The sequence below is a fragment of the Schistocerca gregaria genome, chromosome 5 (assembly GCF_023897955.1).
Source record: "Schistocerca gregaria isolate iqSchGreg1 chromosome 5, iqSchGreg1.2, whole genome shotgun sequence".
NCBI lineage: Eukaryota > Metazoa > Arthropoda > Insecta > Orthoptera > Acrididae > Schistocerca > Schistocerca gregaria.
Window position 1 is genome coordinate 172,579,650 of NC_064924.1, and position 19,045 is coordinate 172,598,694.

Below are 19,045 nucleotides of genomic sequence, written 5' to 3' on the forward strand. Positions count from 1 at the left end.
CGTCACACCTTGTGGTTTCGAGGAAATAAAAGCAATAATGATCAGGAAGTGACTTATTTCATCTAATATAATGGTTGTGGGAAGTAATTTTTTGTTATTTCCTCATTAATACTACAAACTACACGACGTGAGGCGAAATGCACTTCTGCGGTGGTAAAGAGAAGTCTGTGAGAGCTTGAGTGGTATTGCAGGCATGATGCAGGAGATAACGTTAGGATACAATAAATGTGCATTGAAAATTCATCTCGTAGGCAAATTTTTGTAATAACTGAACTACTAGAGATTAATAAATATAATGTATAATACTGCAACGATCTAAATGTCCCTGTCACTGGTCCCGACGGAGTTTCGAGTCCTCCCTCGGGCATGGGTGTGTGTGTTTGTCTTTAGGATGATAATTTAGGTTAACTAGTGTGTAAGCTTAGGGATTGATGACCTTAGTAGTTAAGTCCCAAAAGATTTCACACACATTTGAACATTTTTTTGTCCCTGTCAAGAGTGATGTCTTTTGACGTCGATTTCCTCAAATGAAAAGTAAGGATGGATGAGTATGAAATAAATGAAGTTGCATTGGCAAGAAATTTGAATATCTGAACGGTATGGTGTAAAGTCAATTCAAAATTTGTACTGCATAGTTAGTCGAGCTTGGATATCCTGGCAGTCGCCTTATCCGTTACGGCAGGTTAAGACGCCTAAGCGCTCACTTGAAGTTCCATCGTCACTGAATTTTTGGCTACGATTTCGGAGGCCTGCAGCCATAGGTGTCTCCTCTGGGCGTTTTGAAATTGGCGTCCTGTCAGCTGCCCCTGTGAAATTTGTGCAAAAGAAAAACAACAGAGGAGTGGTCCGTAACTTGTCAGGCAGATACAAGAACCGAAGAATGTATTTGAGGTACCGAAGTCTCTTCGTCTCAAGACCTGTTCTTTACCTGAATTTGAGTCTTTTGTATGTATAGACGAGCGTCATCTGGGGCTTCATCTTGATGCTCGTTTTAGCTTTGAACTTAATCGTTTCTTAACACTACGCTGATTTCTCTTTCGAGCGGTGCCAAATTACAGTCCCATTCCCTTCGGATCTCTTTATGTGCTGTACGAGCAACCTGCATTAGTGGGTACATAGATTCCCGCGGATGGTCGTTGACACTTCCACATCGAAAATGTTAGTACACCACGACACAAAGTGCTGGAAGTGAACACTACAAAAGTTAGTGGCACCAAGTGTGATTGTTCATGGGACCACTCATTGAGGTGGATGAGGATTTTGTTAGCGTAGGTAGACCGTGACTCAGAGGGAGCATTACATTAGACACGGACACCCCGAGGTACAGGCAGGCCGTGAGATAGCGAGCAGATAGGTTCCTGGGATTGTATGAGCGCAAATTTCACTGGGCGCAGTTTTCAAATAGCCTTGAAATCATAGGTAGAAACACGAGTGACTATCAAACTTTGAGTCGGTCACGGAGGCGCGATTACACTACTGGCCATTAAAATTGCTACAAACGCGAAATATAACCGACAGGAAGATGCTGTGATATGCAAACGATTAGCTTTTCAGAGCATTCACTCAAGGTTGGCGCCGGTGGCGACACCTACGTGCTGACATGAGGGAAGATTCCAAACGATTTCTCATACAAAAACAGCAGTTGACCGGCGTTGGCTGGTGAAACGTCGTTGCGATGCCTCGTTTGAGGAGGAGTAATACGTACCATCACGTTTCCGACTTTGATGTCGGATTGTAGGCTATCGCGATTGCGGTTTATCGTATCGCGGCATTGCTGCTCGCGTTGGTCGAGATGCAATGACTGTTAGCAGAATATGGAATCGGTGGGTTCAGGAGGGTAATACGGAACGCCGTGCTGGATCCCAACGAGCTCGTTATCACTAGCAGTCGAGATGACAGGCATCTTGTCCGCATGGCTGTAACGGATCGTTAAGCCACGTCTCGATCCCTGAGTCAACAGATGGGGACGTTTGCAAAACAACAACCATCTGCACCAACAGTTCGACGACGTCAGCAGCAGCATGGAGTACCAGCTCGGAGAGCATGGCTGCGGTTACCCTCGACGCTGCATCACAACAGGAGCGCCTGCGATGGTGTACTCAACTGCGAACCTGGGTGCACGAATGGCAAAACATTTTTTTTTTCGGATGAATCCAGGTTCTGTTTACAGCATCGTGATGGTCGCATCCGTGTTTGGCGACATCGCGGTGAACGCACATTGGACGCGTGTATTCGTCATTGCCATACTGGCGTATCACCCAGCGTATCACCCGGCGTGATGGTATGGGGTGCCATTGGTTACACGTCTGGGTCACCTCTTGTTCGCATTGACGGCGCTTTGAACAGTGGACGTTACATTTCAGACGTGTTACGATCCCTGCAAAACCCTACATTTCAGCAGGATAATGCACGACCGCATGTTGCGGGTCCTGTACAGGCCTTTCTGTATACAAAAAATGTTCGACTGCTGAGCTGACCAACACATTCTCCATATCTCTCACCAACTGAAGACGCCTGGTCAATGGTGGCCGAGCAACTGGCTCGTCACAATACACCAGTTACTGCTCTTGATAAAGTGTGGTATCGTGTTGAAGCTGTATCGGCAGCTGTACCTGTACACGCCATCCAAGCTCTGTTTGACTCAATGCCCAGACGTATCAAGGCCGTTATTACGGCCAGAGGTGGTTGTTCCGGGTACTGATTTCTCAGAATCTATGCACCCAAGTTGCATGAAAATGTAATCACATGTCAGTTTTAGTATAATACATTTGTCCAATGAATACCCGTTTATCATCTGCATTTCTTCTTGGTGTAGCAATTTCAATGGCCAGTAGTGTAGAATGGCTAATTGATAAGGCGACTAGTGGGAAAAAGTGTCTGCAAAGTGGGGCCACGACGTGGCACAGATTGTCAGTTCTCGCAGCGTTAACGAATGTGTGCCCGCAGACCCCGGCCAGGAGCAGCAGCACGGCGGCGCGGGCCGCGTGTGCCGGGCCAACGTGAACGGCGTGTGGGTGTGCGGCGAGGCGTCTGGCGGGCGCTGCCGCGTCTCCCTGCTGGGCGAGGTGCGCCAGGAGGCGCGCCACCAGCTGCTGCAGGCGGTGGGCGGCGGCGCGCGGCTCGTGTGGCGGGCCTGGACCAAGTTCACCGTGCCGCCCCCCGCCGGCACCGTCGCCGCCGCCCCCGACACCTACGTGGCGCGCGCCCCGCCGCACGGCGACGCCCGCGCGCTGCTCGGCAAGGCCGCCGTCTCCGGCATCAGCGGCCGCATCACCGTCGTCGCCACGGTCGGTACCGGCATCGCCCCGCGCTCCGGGCTCTTCCTAACGAGGGAACCTCCCCGTCGCACCCCCCTCACGTTTAGTTTCAAGTTGGCACAGTGGACAGGCCTTGAAAAACTCAACACAGACCAATCGAGGAAACAAGTTGTGTCGAACTCCGAAAAACAAAGCAAAATATACAAACTGAGTAGTCCATGTACAAGATAGGCAACATCAAGGATAATGTGAGCTGAGGAGCGCCGTGGTCCCGTGGTTAGCGTGAGCAGCTGCGGAACGAGAAGTCCTCGGTTCAAATCTACCCTCGAGAGAAAAGTTATGATCTCTCCGTTCGTTCATTGACGTCTCTGTTCACTGTAATAAGTTTAGTGTCCGTGTTTTGCTACCTCGCCGCAAAACCGTGCGATTAGTAGACGAAAGGACGTACCTCTCCAATGGGAACCGAAAACATTTCATCGCAGGGTCATAGGTCAACCGATTCCTCCACAGGGAAACACGTCTGATATATTCTGTACGACACTGGTGACGGCATGTGCGTCACATGACAGGAATATGTTGCCGACCCACCTAACTTGTACACTTGGCGAATGGGTAAAAAGATTCTTCTACCTTGCCCGATTTAGGTTTTCTTGTGGATGTGATAATCACTCCCAAAAAGTGATGAAAACATAATAGTCAGTCACAAATGAGTGCAACAGTTTCACAGTCGCACAGTTTTCCCTGTGCTCTGTCAAAACATATGTTTGTAACGTTTTCAAATTTTTGCGCGTGTAGACTGTCAAATCCACCGGACGGACGGACGGACAGATAATAATTGCCTGAAAATGAAAAAGTAAACTTTTCACCCGAAAGAAGACTTCAACCAAGGACCACTCGTTCCGCAGCTGCTCACGCTAACCACGGGACCACGGCGCTCCTCATCTCACACTATCCTTGATGTTGCCTATCTTGGACATGGGCTAATCAGTTTGTATATTTTGCTTATTTTTTTTCATACTTCCTCACAACTTCTTCCTGTTTTCTCGATTGATCTGTGTTCAGTTTTTCAAGGCCTATCCACTGTGCTAACTTATAACTAAATCTGAGGGGGATGGAATGGGGAGATTCCCTCCGTGGCTTTAGAAGACGACTACGCGAAAACTACACTGGACACATCTCTCCAAGTTTACATTCGTAATACGCGCCGTGTGTAGTTGCAGAGAGCACCACTAGGGACCAGGCGTCTCGGAGCATGTTGACAAATCATCTGCTCCGAAGTGCCGTATCGAATTAGTTCGCGCCTGTACACACGCAACTCGATGAACAGCTCTCCAAACCGGGTTGCTGTCGCTGCGCCTGCCGGGTAGCACCAGCAGCGATTTCAATAAACTGAAAGTGCTCTTCTGCTCGTCTTAACGTTCGCAGCGTGCCCATAATACTCACTTATAATGTGAGTTAAAAACTTGGAGAGGTGCTCTGCCCACCTACGTGTACCGGGCGATCAAAAAGTCAGTATAAATTTGAAAACTGAATAAAACACGGAATAATGTAGATAGAGAGGTACACATGCTTGGAATGACATGGGGTTTTATTAGAACCAAAAAAAATACTAAAGTACAAAAATGTTCGACAGATGGCTGTTCATCTCATCAGAATAGCAATAATTACCATAGCAAAGACAAAGCAAAGATGATGGTCTTTACAGTAAATGCTCAATATATCCACCATCACTCCTAAACAATAGCTGTAGTCAAGGAATAATGTTGACAACACCACTGTAAAGCATGTCCGGAGTTATGGTGAGGCATTGGCGTCGCATGTTGTCTTTCAGCATCCCTAGAGGTGTCGATCGATCACGATACACTTGCGACTTCAGGTAACACCAAAACCAATAATCGCACGGACTGAGGTCTGGGGACCTGGGAGGCCAAGCATGACGAAAAGTGGCCGCTGAGCACACGATCATCACCAAACGACGCGCGCAAGAGATCTTTCAGGCGTCTAGCAATACGGGGTGGACCGCCATCCTGCATAAACATCGTACATTCCAGCAGGTGTTTATCAGCCAGGCTGGGGATGATACGATTCTGTAACATTTCTGCTTACCTCTCACCCGCCACGTAGCAGTTCTGCTGCCCAGCGCCATCTGTCGGACATTTTGTGAACTTTGTTTTTTTCTGTTCTAATAAAACTCCATGTCATTTCAAGCGTGTGTGTCAATTTTTACCTCTCTATCTACATTATTATTTACAAATTTATACTGACTTTTTGATCACCCTGCATTTTTTCTGTACCTCTTGAGTTTTCGCGCAGTCGTGGTTTAAAAGCCCATCGCTATTTATGAATAACCCTAAATTGGGGAAAGGTCGGATAGCATCGGACATTTCATTGTATCGGAAAACAGGAGCTGTTTCCAAACCTTACCACAGGAGACAGCACCTCTCGCTCGCACCACCGCATTTTTAACTAGAGAGGAACAGGACCTTTAAAGCGGTTTGGAATCAAAACACTACTGTGTTCCTGAGTGACAATAAGCCACCTGTTCCTAGTGACTTCCCGGCCCGGATGGCCGAGCGGTTCTAGGCGCTACAGTCTGGAAGCGCGCGACCGCCACGGTCGCAGTTTCGAATCCTGCCTCGGGCACGGATCTGTGTGCTGTCCTTAGGTTAGTTAGGTTTAAGTAGTTCTAAGTCTAGGGGACTGATGACCTCGGAAGTTAAGTCCCATAGTGCTCAGAACCATTTGAACCTAGTGACTTGTCTAATGGACGAATTTAGCTTTCGAGTGGTGTGTTTTGTTTGCAAGTAACACTGCATTTTCACTGTATCACCTCAAAAAAATAAAATTACGTAATTAATTTTGTTTCCGTTTGTAGACATATGTTTACAGTCATGGCATTCACCTGATGACAAAATGGAAACCACCTCAAAACATTGTTTGGATCAGGGGATCACCAAAGAAACCTCCCCAACATCTTGATTGGACTGGGAGACGACCAAGGGGAAACTATAAAAATCTAGGTTGGTCTAGGGTATGGCTAAGGGAAACTTCTCCACAAACCCTTGATTTGCGGTGTTGGGCGTCCTCAAAACACACACACACACACACACACACACACACACACACACACACACACACACACAGAAACACCTCTAGATGTGGATGGTACGCTAGGCCTCTGCCGTTTCCACCTCAGTGTTGGCGCCTGTGCTGGCTTCTTGTGGCGAGCGCAGCGTTACGAAAGGGACGACTTTTGCGCAGGACGGCGAGGAACGCGAATACGCGGAAGGCGACGTGCTGGTGGAGCTGGAGCCGGTGAGCTACGAGCTGAGCAACGTGAAGCTGCAGCTGCGGCGGCGACGCTTCCCCAAGCGCGAGGTGCGCGTGCTGGCCAACTCCGTGCTGCGCAACGGCGCCGGCACCGTGCGCATGCGCGTCGACTCGGAGCTGGCCTACCAGTACGAGCACACGCGCTACTGGGGGCAGGGCCGCGGCATCATCAAGGGCCTCGAAACCACCGTCCGCGCCGAGGACGGCTCCGTCATCGACAACATCCGATGGGGACTTAACGACCCCGTCTCCATGCCGAAGCTATTCACGTGAGTACTGCTTGCGCTGGGCACATGCCGCAATGGGGGCCGAGTACAGGGCTTTTTCTTATCTCTTCATTCCCAACTCATGAGAGCACGATGGGCTGTTGTACGTCCTCTTCAGCCACATATCCCCACAGGCTCTTAATGAGGCAGAGGGGTCCCAATTGGGAATCTTTGGGAGGAGGTTTCCCGGTTCTGGCATTCACCTGATGACAAAATGGAAACCACCTCAAAACCTTGTCTGGATCAGGGGATGACCAAAGAAACCTCCTCAACACCTTGACTGGACTGGGAGAAGACCAAGGGAGGGAAACCTATCAAAAGCTTGGTTGGTCTGGGGTACGGCCAAGGGAAACTTCTCCACAAACCCTTGATTTGACTGGTGACTGACCAAGGGAAACCCACCCAAAACCTTGGTTTAGAAAGAAGATGGTCAAGGGGAACCTCCGTGATCAAGGCAAACCTACCCAACCCCTTTGTTGGACTGTGGGATCACCAAGGTAAATCTCTCCAAAACCTTAGTTGAACTGGAGGTTGGTTGGTTGGTTGGTTTGGTTGGGGAAGGACACCAGACAGCGTGGTCATCGGTCTCATCGGATTAGGGAAGGACAAGGAAGGAAGTCGGCCGTGCCCTTTGAAAGGAACCATCCCGGCATTTGCCTGGAGCGATTTAGGGAAATCACGGGAAACCTAAATCAGGATGGTCGGACGAGGGATTTAACCGTCGTCCTCTCGAATGCGAGTCCAGTGTCTAACCACTGCGCCACCTTCCTCGGTGAACTGGAGGACTGGAACTATTTTAATCTATTTCTGGGCCCAGAGTAGATTCCCTGTGATGGTATCTAACGATTCTGTCAGAGGAACACCTGTGACAGCTTTGAGATGCCGATTGAGAAGTGAAGGGAGAGATGAACCTAGCGATGCTGCAGTTCTACTCTGATTTGTGATGCAATGATATTTGGTGTGCTATGATGGCATACATGTGTAGAGGTAGAACAGAACACTGAAAATCTTCCAACTTCCTGGCAAATCGAAACAGGGTACTGTACCGCGACTCTAATCCACAGCACCTTGGCTTTCGCAGGCGATGCTCTTACCAGCTGCTACGCCAGCACGAGTCGTGAGCTACCCTTGTAGTCTTACTTCCATTAGTATCAAAATTCACAGAAGTTCTGCGCACATTTCCAGACTATCAGTCCTGGAAGACAGGACATTGAGGAGAAATGGTTCAGCCACAAACTGGGGGATTGTTAGACAATAAGTCTTTCGCTCTGGAGTGGAGCCTGAGCGTTTTTGAAACTTTCTGGCAGTTTAAACTATACCCCCATGCCGCCAGTAAGCCATTCCTCCACAATATCCTCTTTTTCAGGAATTTTAGTCCTGCAAGGTATGCAGGAGAGCTTACATGAAGTTCTGTAAGTATGAAAGAGGTACTAGCGGAAGTAAAGGTTAAGTCGTGTTCAGGTAGCTCACACCGCAAGACCACAGTCTGCGAAAGTTCAAGTCTGGGTCTGGAACATTGTTTTGATTTGGCAGGAAGTTTTATAACATCTCACACTGCGCTGCATACTGATAATTCATACAGACAATTTTTGATTTATTTCTATGAGACTTTTGGAATGTAGTGAGTGATACCAGGCCTATCTGTTGCGTAGCCCCAGATGTTGATTGGGATGGAAAGAAATTGTTTGGTTTTGAGATGGCCAAACCAACAAATATGAATATCAGATGATAGCCGTAGTGAATATGAATTTCGATCAGTAGTTTATTTTCACCACGGCTAAAAAAAACGAGTGTTTGCCGTGGCTCAAAAAACGCGTGTGGGACGGGGTCTTCAGTGTTTAAAACAATTACTTTATAGTGATTTTTTTTAACTTTTAATACTTGCATCGTCTTGGATATTTAACCCGAGGATGAGAATTCGCTTCTGGACAGGAGCCGTTTCACATGTGATTAATCCTAATTATATGAGAATGATCCAATATTTAATATTCCGTTAATTACATAACCACCTCACCCTCACTTTCAGTACTTGAGAAAGTCTAAAAAAAAGTTAGACCCACTTGAATCTCGCTCCTCCCGGAATCGAGTCCAGCCCCTCAACCATTCTGGCACCTCGCTGTGCGTATAGAGCAAAAAGTGTAATAAATTTATTAATTCATTGGTTTATCTGTGGGAGACAGAGAGGATGTGGGGAGCTATAATCATTAATAAGTGATGACGACGGTAGAAAGTGAAGCAGCTTTGACTGTCTTGGTTGGTTTTGGCAAAACCGTTACTTAAAAAAAAAAAAAAAAAAAAAAGTCGAAAATTGTTAGCCTTGCCTCCTTGTGATGTGATGTGCAGTGGATTACAAGGGGAGGAGGGTGAGATTGGAGTGGATTTAATCTGAGAGTTTGAATATGTCCAAAGAGGTGGTCAACATGAGTGCTAAGAGATCTCCCATGACCTGGCTGAACCTCGATCGTTTGGTTATTTACTCGCGAAATTTGTTTTCAGATGGCTCATGGGAGAGTGACCTCCTGGAAAACGTAAATGCCGTGCCATTGCATTTTCGAGGCGAACTTACGTGGTGTACGCTCGTGCAGTACTGACAGAAAACGAACCACACACTAAAAAAGAAAGGTCGCGCATATGTTGGCAGAGGTGCGAGTTGGCGCCGCGGTGACGCCTATAGTTGGCGACGTGCCTAGGAGGTGGCGTGCCCCCGTGGAGGGTAGGCAAAGCACGGCAGCCTGGCTCTCGGAGTGAGTGCGGCCGCCCAGAGCAGGTGTTTGCTGAGTCGCTGCGCTGCTCTGTCGAGCGTGACTACGTTTCCGTATCGAGCGCCCCCGGCCGCCAGCTCGCTAGGCGCTGCGCAGACGTCGGCGTCGCCAGAGCTGATATCTCTCGTCCTATCATTGCTGTCCACCATTTCCTGTCCCCTCTGGACGTCTCTTTACGGTTCAACATTGCCAGCAACTCTAGCCGACCTCTCAAGCTCACGCGTGTGAGCGATGAAATACAGTTGCTGGAAACTTGATAATTATTTTTTATTTGAGTATGAATGAATCCCTCAATACACCATTTTCAAGCTCCTCTATGAAAAAACCGGACAGTCATTCGTAAGACGGGGTCACCGCCATAATACATCTCGACAGGTGACAGTCGATGTCCGTAAGACTTTTAAATACAACTGAAGAATTCATTCATACTCATCTAAAACCAAAGTGAGACGTATTCGTCGTTGCGACAACTGTCAGCTGTATAATGGAATGACGACAGTGAAAATTTGAGCCGTACCGGGAACCAAACCCGGATTTCCCGCTTATCGCGAGTGGGCTTGCGGTCACCCCCAAATATCTAGATGTTGTCAGCCTTGTATCCGGGTTCGATTCCCGATGCGGCACAAATTTTGGTTGTTGTCAATCCATTATACAGTTAACGGTTGTCGGTATTCGCAACTGTGAATACGTTTTATGTATTCTGATAACGTCTGTAGTCGCCGCGGTGCCAACTTCCTGCAGATCGCAATCGACCTTCGACAGCTAGCATCTCACAATCTCGGAAGATGCATACATGAAGAGTGATAATTATTCTATTGGAGACCACCAGTCGTATCAGGTTTCCCGATGTTTTCTCTCACTTTTTATTGTTACCCGTATAAAAAAATTGTTCAAATGGCTCTGAGCATTATGGGACTTAACTTCTGAGGTCATCAGTCCCCTAGAACTTAGAACTACTTACACCTAACTAACCTAAGGACATCACACACATCCATGCCCGAGGCAGGATTCGAACCTGCGACCGTAGCGGTTCCAGATCCAGACTGTAGCGCCTAGAACCGCTCGGTCAGACCGACCGGCGTTACCCGTACACAACTGCCGTATGTAAGCGCCTTTCCACGACAGCGAATGTGAGATGTTACACTGTAACCAGTGAATCGAGATGTGTGGATGATCTCCTACGGTCGAAAACGATCTTCATCACGTATATATCTTCTCACAGATGTGACTGAAATAACCAGTTACAACTCATAAACAATTGCTATATAGCTCGAAGACAATATGTCTGTCCCGGTACAGTTGCTAAATTTTAGGCAAAATCTTTTATTAGCCGTAATTCCGTAACTAAACATTTGCATACCTATGTTTCTGTGCACTTTTTTTCTTTAATTTTACTTGTAGAACAATATATATGTGGGTGTGTGATCAGCTGTCTCCTTTTATCACTTTCCCTGCCCCACAGGTTTCTAAGCTGGGTCCACTATCTGAAAATGTAACTACCCTTCATCTTAACATAAGTCTAACTTAGTGCCGCGCACAATGTAAAACGCTATATTCGAGAAACCAACATTACGGCCAACGGTTACTGTGGCCTTTTTCTGGGTTTACTGGACACTATGAAGCAGTACGACACTCAGAAAACTTTTATGTCAACTGATCCTGGCCGCGGAAGCTTTCGCAATGTCCTCCATCTTGTTTTACAGTGCAATTTATTTGTGTGCCTTACGCCTCCTTCCTCATTTTTAGGCGTCTCTTTCAATTCTAGGTTGCCAAAATCCACTCTCCATAACTGAATGATGAAGAGAGTCACGTACCAGTTAGCTCTTCCGCTGGCTAGCCGCGCACCAACTATAACGGCTACGAAGCGACGCGGTGACCTTGGCAACGTCCGAGTGTCGCTTTGCACTTCACGCCTCTTGGCGCATCAACAATGCAATGCAATGCAAGAGCCGCGCTGCAACCTGTTGGCGCCAGGAACGCCAGACAGCACACAGAGGCAGCCAACTCCTCTTCCTACCTTCCTCTGATCTATTCTGCAGTGTTCCCCACACTCTGTCTCCTTCACAGTCATATCGAGTTGTTCGTGTAGCTCAATGGTCTAGTGCAAGTCTCTCTCTATTAGGCGCCACTTCGGCGACTTGCATTTGCCTAACCTACTGCAATTATCCAACCGGATAAAGGGGACATGGAATCTGAACAATGTGTTATGTCTGACGACTGCTCACATCGTTGAGAGGAGAAAGAACATTCGATATCGCGGCCTCTCGGTTTCCAGACAAACGCTTTACCGATAGACCATGGGGCCCGACAAGTATATAGAAAGTTTATCTACAGGTCTTGAATAGGTAGTGTGCAAGTATCAGAATACATGAATTAAATTTTCAGTGCATTGATTAAGAAGCTTAAGACTTTTTACAGCGTCGAGGGACAAGAGACTTTACTTAGTACATGACATAAATGTCAACTTGACACCTCTCACCTGGTCCTGAGAAAAATACACTGAAGAACCAAAGAAACTGGTACACCTGACTAATACCGTGTAGGGTCCCCGCGGGCGCGCAGAAGTGCCGCAATACGACGTGGCACGGACTAGGCTAATGTCTGAAGCAGTGCTGGAAATAATTGCATCCTGCAGGGCTGTCCATAAATCCGTACGAGTACGAGGAGATAGAGATCTCTTCTGAACAGCACGTTGCAATGCATCCCAGAAATGCCAATAATGTTCATTTCTGAGGCGTTTGGTGGCCAGCGGAAGTGTTTTAACTCAGAAGAGCGTTCTTGCAGCCACTCTTTAGCAGTGTCGGATGTCGTATTGTCCTGCTGGAATTGTCCAAGTTCGTCGGAATCCACAATGCGCAAGAATGGATGAAGGTGGTCAGACGGGATGCTTATGTACGTGTCACCTGTCAGAGACGTATCAGGGCCCCATATCACTCCGATTGCACACGCCCCACACTATTACAGAGGCTCCACCAGCTTGAACAGTCCCCTGCTGACATGCAGGGCCCATGGATTCATGAGGCTGTCTCCATATCCACTCCATACAATTTGAAACGAAACTAGTCCCACCAGGCAACATGTTTCGAGTCGTCAACAGTCCAATGTCGGTGGTGACGGGCCCATGCGACGCTAAAGCTTTGTGCAGTGCAGTGCAGTCATCAATGGTACACGAGTGGGCCTTCGGCTCCGAAAGCCCATATCGATGATGTTTCGTTGAATGGTTCGCGCGCTGACACTTGTTGATGATCAGCATTTAAATCTGCAGCAATTTGCGGAAAGGTTGCATTTCTCTTCACGAACGATGCTCTTCAGTGTCGTCGATTCCATTCTTGCGGTATCTTTTTACGGCCGCAGCGATGTCGGAGACTTGATGTTTTGCCAGATTACTCATATTCACGGCACACCCTTGAAATGGGCGCACGGGAAAATCCGCTCTTCATAGCTACCTCGGAGACGCTGTGACCCGACACGATGAGACTCACTTAAATAATAACTTGCCATTGTGGAAGCAGTAACCGATCTAACAACTGCACAAAACACTTGTTGTCTTATATAGGCTTTGCCAACCGCAGCGTCGTATTCTACCTGTTTACATATCTCTGTATTTGAATAGGCATTCATACATCAGTTTCTTTGGCGCTTCACTGCGTGTCTTGACAGACGGACAGATAGGCACACAGATGGGCGTCAAAGTGCTCCTGTAAGGTTTCTATTTTTACCAGCTGAGATACGAAACCCTAAAAATTATTGGGAATCGAAAGAAGATTGTGAAGCTCTAAGTGAAATATTCACTGGCTGTGCATCTATGGGAAGTGCAGTATTTAATTTCAGTTATTGGGCATGTTGTTGTTGTTGTCTTCAGTCCTGAGACTGGTTTGATGAAGCTCCCCATGCTACTCTATCCTGTGCAAGCTTCTTCATCTCCCAGTACTTACTGCAACCTACATCCTTCTTAATCTGCTTGGTGTATTCATCTCTTGGTCTCCCTCTACGATTTTTACCGTCCATGCTGGCCTCCAATGCTAAATTTGTGATCCCTTGATGCCTCAGAACATCTCCTACGAACCGGTCCCTTCTTCTTGTCAAGTTGTGCAACAAACTCCTCTTCTCCCCAATTCTATTCAATACCTCCTCATCTACATCTACATCCACACTCCGAAAGCCACCTGACGGTGTGTGGCGGAGGGTACCTCGAGTACCTCTATCGGTTCTCTCCTCTATTCCAGCCTCGTATTGTTCGTGGAAAGAAGGATTGTCGGTATGCCTCTGTGTGGGCTCTAATCTCTCTGATTTTATCCTCATGGTCTCTTCGCGAGATATACGTAGGAAGGAGCAATATACTGCTTGACTCCTCAGTGAAGGTATGTTCTCGAAACTTCAACAAAAGCCCGTACCGCGCTACTGAGCGTCCTTTGCTGTCTCTGATAGAGTTGGGCACATGAGTCAGCAAAGAGTGTTTCAATGTTAAATCAGTTATCGTTTTTGGCAATCGATATCGCTTCAGTAACCTGTAAGGCTCTGTTGTCCTCATTAGTTACGTGATCTACCCATCTAATCCTCAGCATTCTTCTGTAGCACCACATTTCGAAAGCTTCTATTCTCTTCTTGTCCAAACTAGTTATCGTCCATGTTTCACTTCCATACAAGGCTACACTCAATACAAATACTTTCAGAAACGAGTTCCAGACATTTAAATCTATACTCGATGTTAACGAATTTCTCTTCTTCAGAAACGCTTTCCTTGCCATTGTCAGTCTACATTTTATATCCTTTCTACTTTGACCATCATCAGTTATTTTGCTCCCCAAATAGCAAAACACCTTTAGTACTTTAAGTGTCTCATTTCCTAATCTAATTCCCTCAGCATCACCCGACTTAATTCGACTACATTCCATTATGCTTGTTTTGCTTTTGTTGATGTCCATTCCGTTCAGCAGCTCTTCCAAGTCCTTTGCTGTCTCTGATAGAGTTGGGCATATGAGTCAGCAAAGAGTGTTTCAATGTTAAATCAGTTACCGTTTTTGTGTACTCGATATCGCTTGGGGTAAGGCTCTGGCCGAGCGGTTCTAGACGCTACAGTCTGGAAACGCACGACCGGTACGGTCGCAGGTTCGAATCCTGCTACGGGCATGGATGTGTGTGATGTCCTTAGCTTAGTTAGGTTTAATTAGTTCTAAGTTCTAGGGGACTGATGACCTCAGAAGTTAAGTCCCGTAGTGCTCAGAGCCATTTGAACCCATTTTGGTAAGGCTCTGTTGTCGATTTGCAATGGCGTGGTGTTGAGTGTGCGCCGGTGTCGTTTGCCCGCAGCGCCGAGTACGAGCTGGAGCCGGGCACGGCTGTGAACGTGACGCTGCTGGGCAACCTGACGGAGGAGGAGACGCCGTACGAGGCGACACTGGTGGCGTCGTACAGCGACGGCGAGACGCTGGCGCGGCCGCTGCAGGGTGTGTTGAGCGACATCGAGCTGCGCGACGTGCGGGCAGAGTTCGGCGACGTCTACTTCCTGGCCAACAACAGCCTGGTGCCTACCACCACCACGACCACCACCAGCACCACCACGACCACTACAACCACCACGACGACGACCCCGGCGCCGGAGAAGAAGGGCAAGAAGCCCAAGCCGGACGATCCGGAGGGCTCCGCGGACAACGAAGTGGCCAAGTGGCCTTCGGACGAGGGAACCGCCGGCGGCGCGCAGTCGTCGCTCAAGAAAGAGGAGGAGCCCGAGGGCGCCAAGAAGGGACGCGGCGCGGAGGGGACCTCCAACGGTGATGGAGGCAGCGCCGCTGGGTCCTGCGCCGCTAGCGTCGTCTTGGTCGTCGCGACGGCAGCCGTCGCCCTGCAGCGAGTAGCGACATAGGCGCCTCTCCGGGACCGCTCGCCTCCACTCGCACCTCTCTCTCTCTCTCTCTCTCTCTCTCTCTCTCTCTCTCTCTCTCTCTCTTCCCTTTTCTCCGACACTTTCCTTCCCTTCCGACGTACCTGCTGCCGGCGCCCTCGAGCGATAGGCTTACTCGGGTCGATACATTCCCGGCGGCTGGGCGTCCGCTGCCGCCCGCGTCTCTTTAGTGATCCCAGACCGGCCCCGTTCTCTAGGCGCAGCCTCACCTGAATAGCTGTGTCGCCACTCATATACGTGCACCGTGCGACTACAATCATCTCTAGTGACGCGTCCGCCTTTCCTTCTACTGTCCTCGGGGCCTTAAAACTTTTCGAGCTCGCTCCGCAACTTCGCGGCATCCTCTACGCCTTAACGAGGTGCTCCTTGCCTCCCACGCGTATCCCCTACGCCGGCATCTGCGTCTCCAAAGGTTTAAATCAATGACGCGGGGATTTCTGCTGCGTCACACGCCCGCTGAATCAATACTTGTCCTCCTTTCCGCCGGTGACGCCTTCAAACAGTTTCGCTAAGGAAAACATTTTCGGAGACACAGCTCAGGAAACGAATACACAAAAAATTTGAGCTAGTCTAATTCAGCGCCTTACGTAGTGCACGGGGCTGAAAATTCGGGGTTCCACACTAAACTAGTGACAAACGTAGAGGCGGTAAAATTTCGCTTATCATCAAAAGCAAAAAAAAGTTTCGAGTGGATTCGGAACAACGCGAATATTTATTGCGGAGTATAAAAAAAGCAAATCTGGGATGCAGATGACGCGGGTCGAATTGAGAGGAGTACATTTCGCTACTTGATGTTGTTGTCCTCCATTCACCCAGATTGTAATATAATTACATTGTGTACATAGCTTGTGTAAATAAATATATAGAATAAGCTGAAGACTGTAGGCAGGGAGTGGACAGCGAGGAGCGTGCATGCAGTGCGTGTTCTCTTGCAGGTGCACCACTGTACGAGCCGGGAGGCTCCAACGCCACTAAAGCCTTTTCGCGAAAATTCTGAATTCGACGTGTAGGTAACGTGGGAGTTACTATTCTATGCTATAGAAGCGAAATACAATCGCATATTCTTGCCAAGAGTGTAGCTGGCCAGATACTCGAGCACAGTGATCGTCTTTAAAATTATACGAGACTCTCCACCTGCCCCACCTCTTTATCTTGCGCCCACAAACGGTTACATTGGCATACTTCCATGCTTATAATGCTATATTACCCACTAATCACTCTCGTTGGTCTGATAGCGGCCTAACGCATCTAAACAAAGTCTTAATTACTATAAATCGTGGTGATGAATCCGTCTTGGCTTATCCTGCATTTATTTATTATATCTGCTGTGTTGTTGCTTATAGTAAGTAAAGGAACGTTCTGCAGAACAGCAAACTCTGTCTACACCTGTTATGTGCTTAACTATTACAATATTCCAAAATAGTCTGGTTGATAACATACTTGTAATCTGCTTCGAGAAACTGAGTCACGTCTACACAAGTCTGCCAGTGCTGCGAAAAAGACCAGCCTGGAGAGAAGCTGTCCAACATTAACTGCTGTATTGTAAACGTCTGTGTGCAAGGCCAGGCTGTCCAGTAATTGTGTGATATATTTTGTACTGCAAAGTTGGTTAAGGGACGCTCGTATGATAAGTATCCTCTAAGGAGATCAGTTAAATGAATAGGAGTCTCTCCACTTGATAAAATTTCGAAACATATTTTATGATACATGTTTATATTTTCAAGGACAACAAATAATTTCAGTGATGTGCATCTATTGCAGTGCTGTAGTACAAAACATTCTAACCTTTATTTTGTGAATAGGTATGTAGTCCATGTTCCTATGTATTGAAATATCTGTACCAAGAAATAGTATACAAATTCCTAGAGATGCAGCTTTTTGGCATGTGCCGCCATTTTCACTGTTAACTGTAATTTGCTACTCCTTCTGTTGCATCTCTCATGTTGACATTTTTTCTGAACATTATAAAGAAAATATTCTTAAGTCATTGTGATGTTCCAAATTTCCAAATAAGTACATGTTACAAAAAAATAAGATTTGGCCAGTTGAAATTATGTCTATAACAAAATTGTAATATTTATCCAAACTGCCATGATAAACTATAAATATAATTATGTGGAGACTTTACTTTACTTACATCATCCTACTAATTATAACCACATACTTTTCTAATATAAAGGAGTGCAGAAGTTCGAAAATATGAACATTTTAAATCATGAAAAGGATCTTTAAGTGTTCAGAAACAGTGGAAAGGGAAACGAAGGTTGTAAAATATTTTGTAAATGGTGTGTTAAAAAAATGTAATTTGCCATAAAGGCATCATAGTATGTTTATAAACTGTAAAAGTAAAATGTTAGTGTCAGCAACGCGGATGTTTGGCGCCCAGCTCATTGATTTCGCAGAAAATTTTAAAACTGGATATTTCATACCGAAATATTGCCACCATAAACGATGTGCTCTTGCAGAATACCGCTTGTAAACGTAATGAAAATGTCACGTATAGACCACAACGGAGGAAAAAATCTTTTCGGTGGCGTAAAAGCATACAGAGAAGTAGTGATGAGATAACTTCAAGCTTATTCACACGTTTCACAATAGTTTTAATACTAGATGGTGGATGTAAAATGCGAGTATTATTTCGCTTATGTCTATATTCAACCTTTATTCAATATTTGGCTACTCTATATCAAAATCAAGGAGTCATTTCATTCAGTTATTAATACTCGTTAGTCCGAGTAATTTACATTCGGTGAAAACAGGTGAAGAATTGACTACACTATATGTTATATACGAAAAGTGTCATCTTAGCACTATTCTCTGTCAGAGAATTTCCGGGCGCACTACGTTCTGCCTAAGCACATTTTAAGCAGTAACCGGCCGAGACAGACGCAGCAACAGGGAAGTAACCGACTTTTATGAGATCCTAAACAGAAGCTAATTGTATAATATCAGCTGCGTACTTTGGTAGTTTAGTTTCTTGAGTGTAATAAACACAGTTCTCGCGTTTTCGTTTGCTTCGGAAAGTAAACCGATTTTGTAACACTTATTCGAGGGCGAATTATTTAGTTTCGCGTCTATGGTAGAAATCCGCAGCACGTGCCGCTAGTCCGTTTGTCTAGGTAGTGCAGGTTCCACGATATTTAGTATGGATGGGGACTGTGATTGTTGTGTTGTGTGTAGATGCCAGCCAAGTTGGTGACACTTCGCTCTCAGCTCCAGGCTGTGTTGACTTCAGCTACATAGCTTGAAGCTGTAGTAGATGGGCACCACTGTGGGCCAGCTGTGGGGATCCAACGGACGTCCAGCACGCCAGAGTTCCCCGATCAGTGCTCACCAGTGGCCAGCCCGATTGACACCATCACCTGTTGTTGAGTAGGAGGTCGCCACGGTGCATAGCAAGCAGTGAAGGACTTCCCAGGGGACTGCACATACGGCCTCCCCGGTTAGTCTGACAAACAGATTCCAGGTGCTGTCTGTGGCTGACACTGTCGGTCAGCCACATGCCGTCGCCTGTCGTGTTTCAGAGGA

The 19,045-nt window shown here is 47.1% G+C and overlaps 2 protein-coding genes across 2 annotated transcripts in view; one reads left to right on the forward strand and one right to left on the reverse strand.

Annotated features, from left to right (window-relative positions):
• The window catches only part of LOC126271994 (protein unzipped), a 102,288-nt gene extending 84,657 nt beyond the window's left edge, over positions 1-17,631 (forward strand). The window contains exons 3-5 of the mRNA XM_049974477.1: positions 2,947-3,287; positions 6,519-6,856; positions 14,926-17,631. Coding sequence (XP_049830434.1) covers positions 2,947-3,287; positions 6,519-6,856; positions 14,926-15,478 — 1,232 coding nt within the window. The 3' untranslated portion in view covers positions 15,479-17,631. The remainder of the gene's footprint in view (positions 1-2,946; positions 3,288-6,518; positions 6,857-14,925) is intronic.
• Positions 1-19,045, reverse strand: part of LOC126271993 (mitoguardin) — a 1,260,603-nt gene that overhangs the window by 459,655 nt on the left and 781,903 nt on the right. The window lies entirely within an intron of this gene.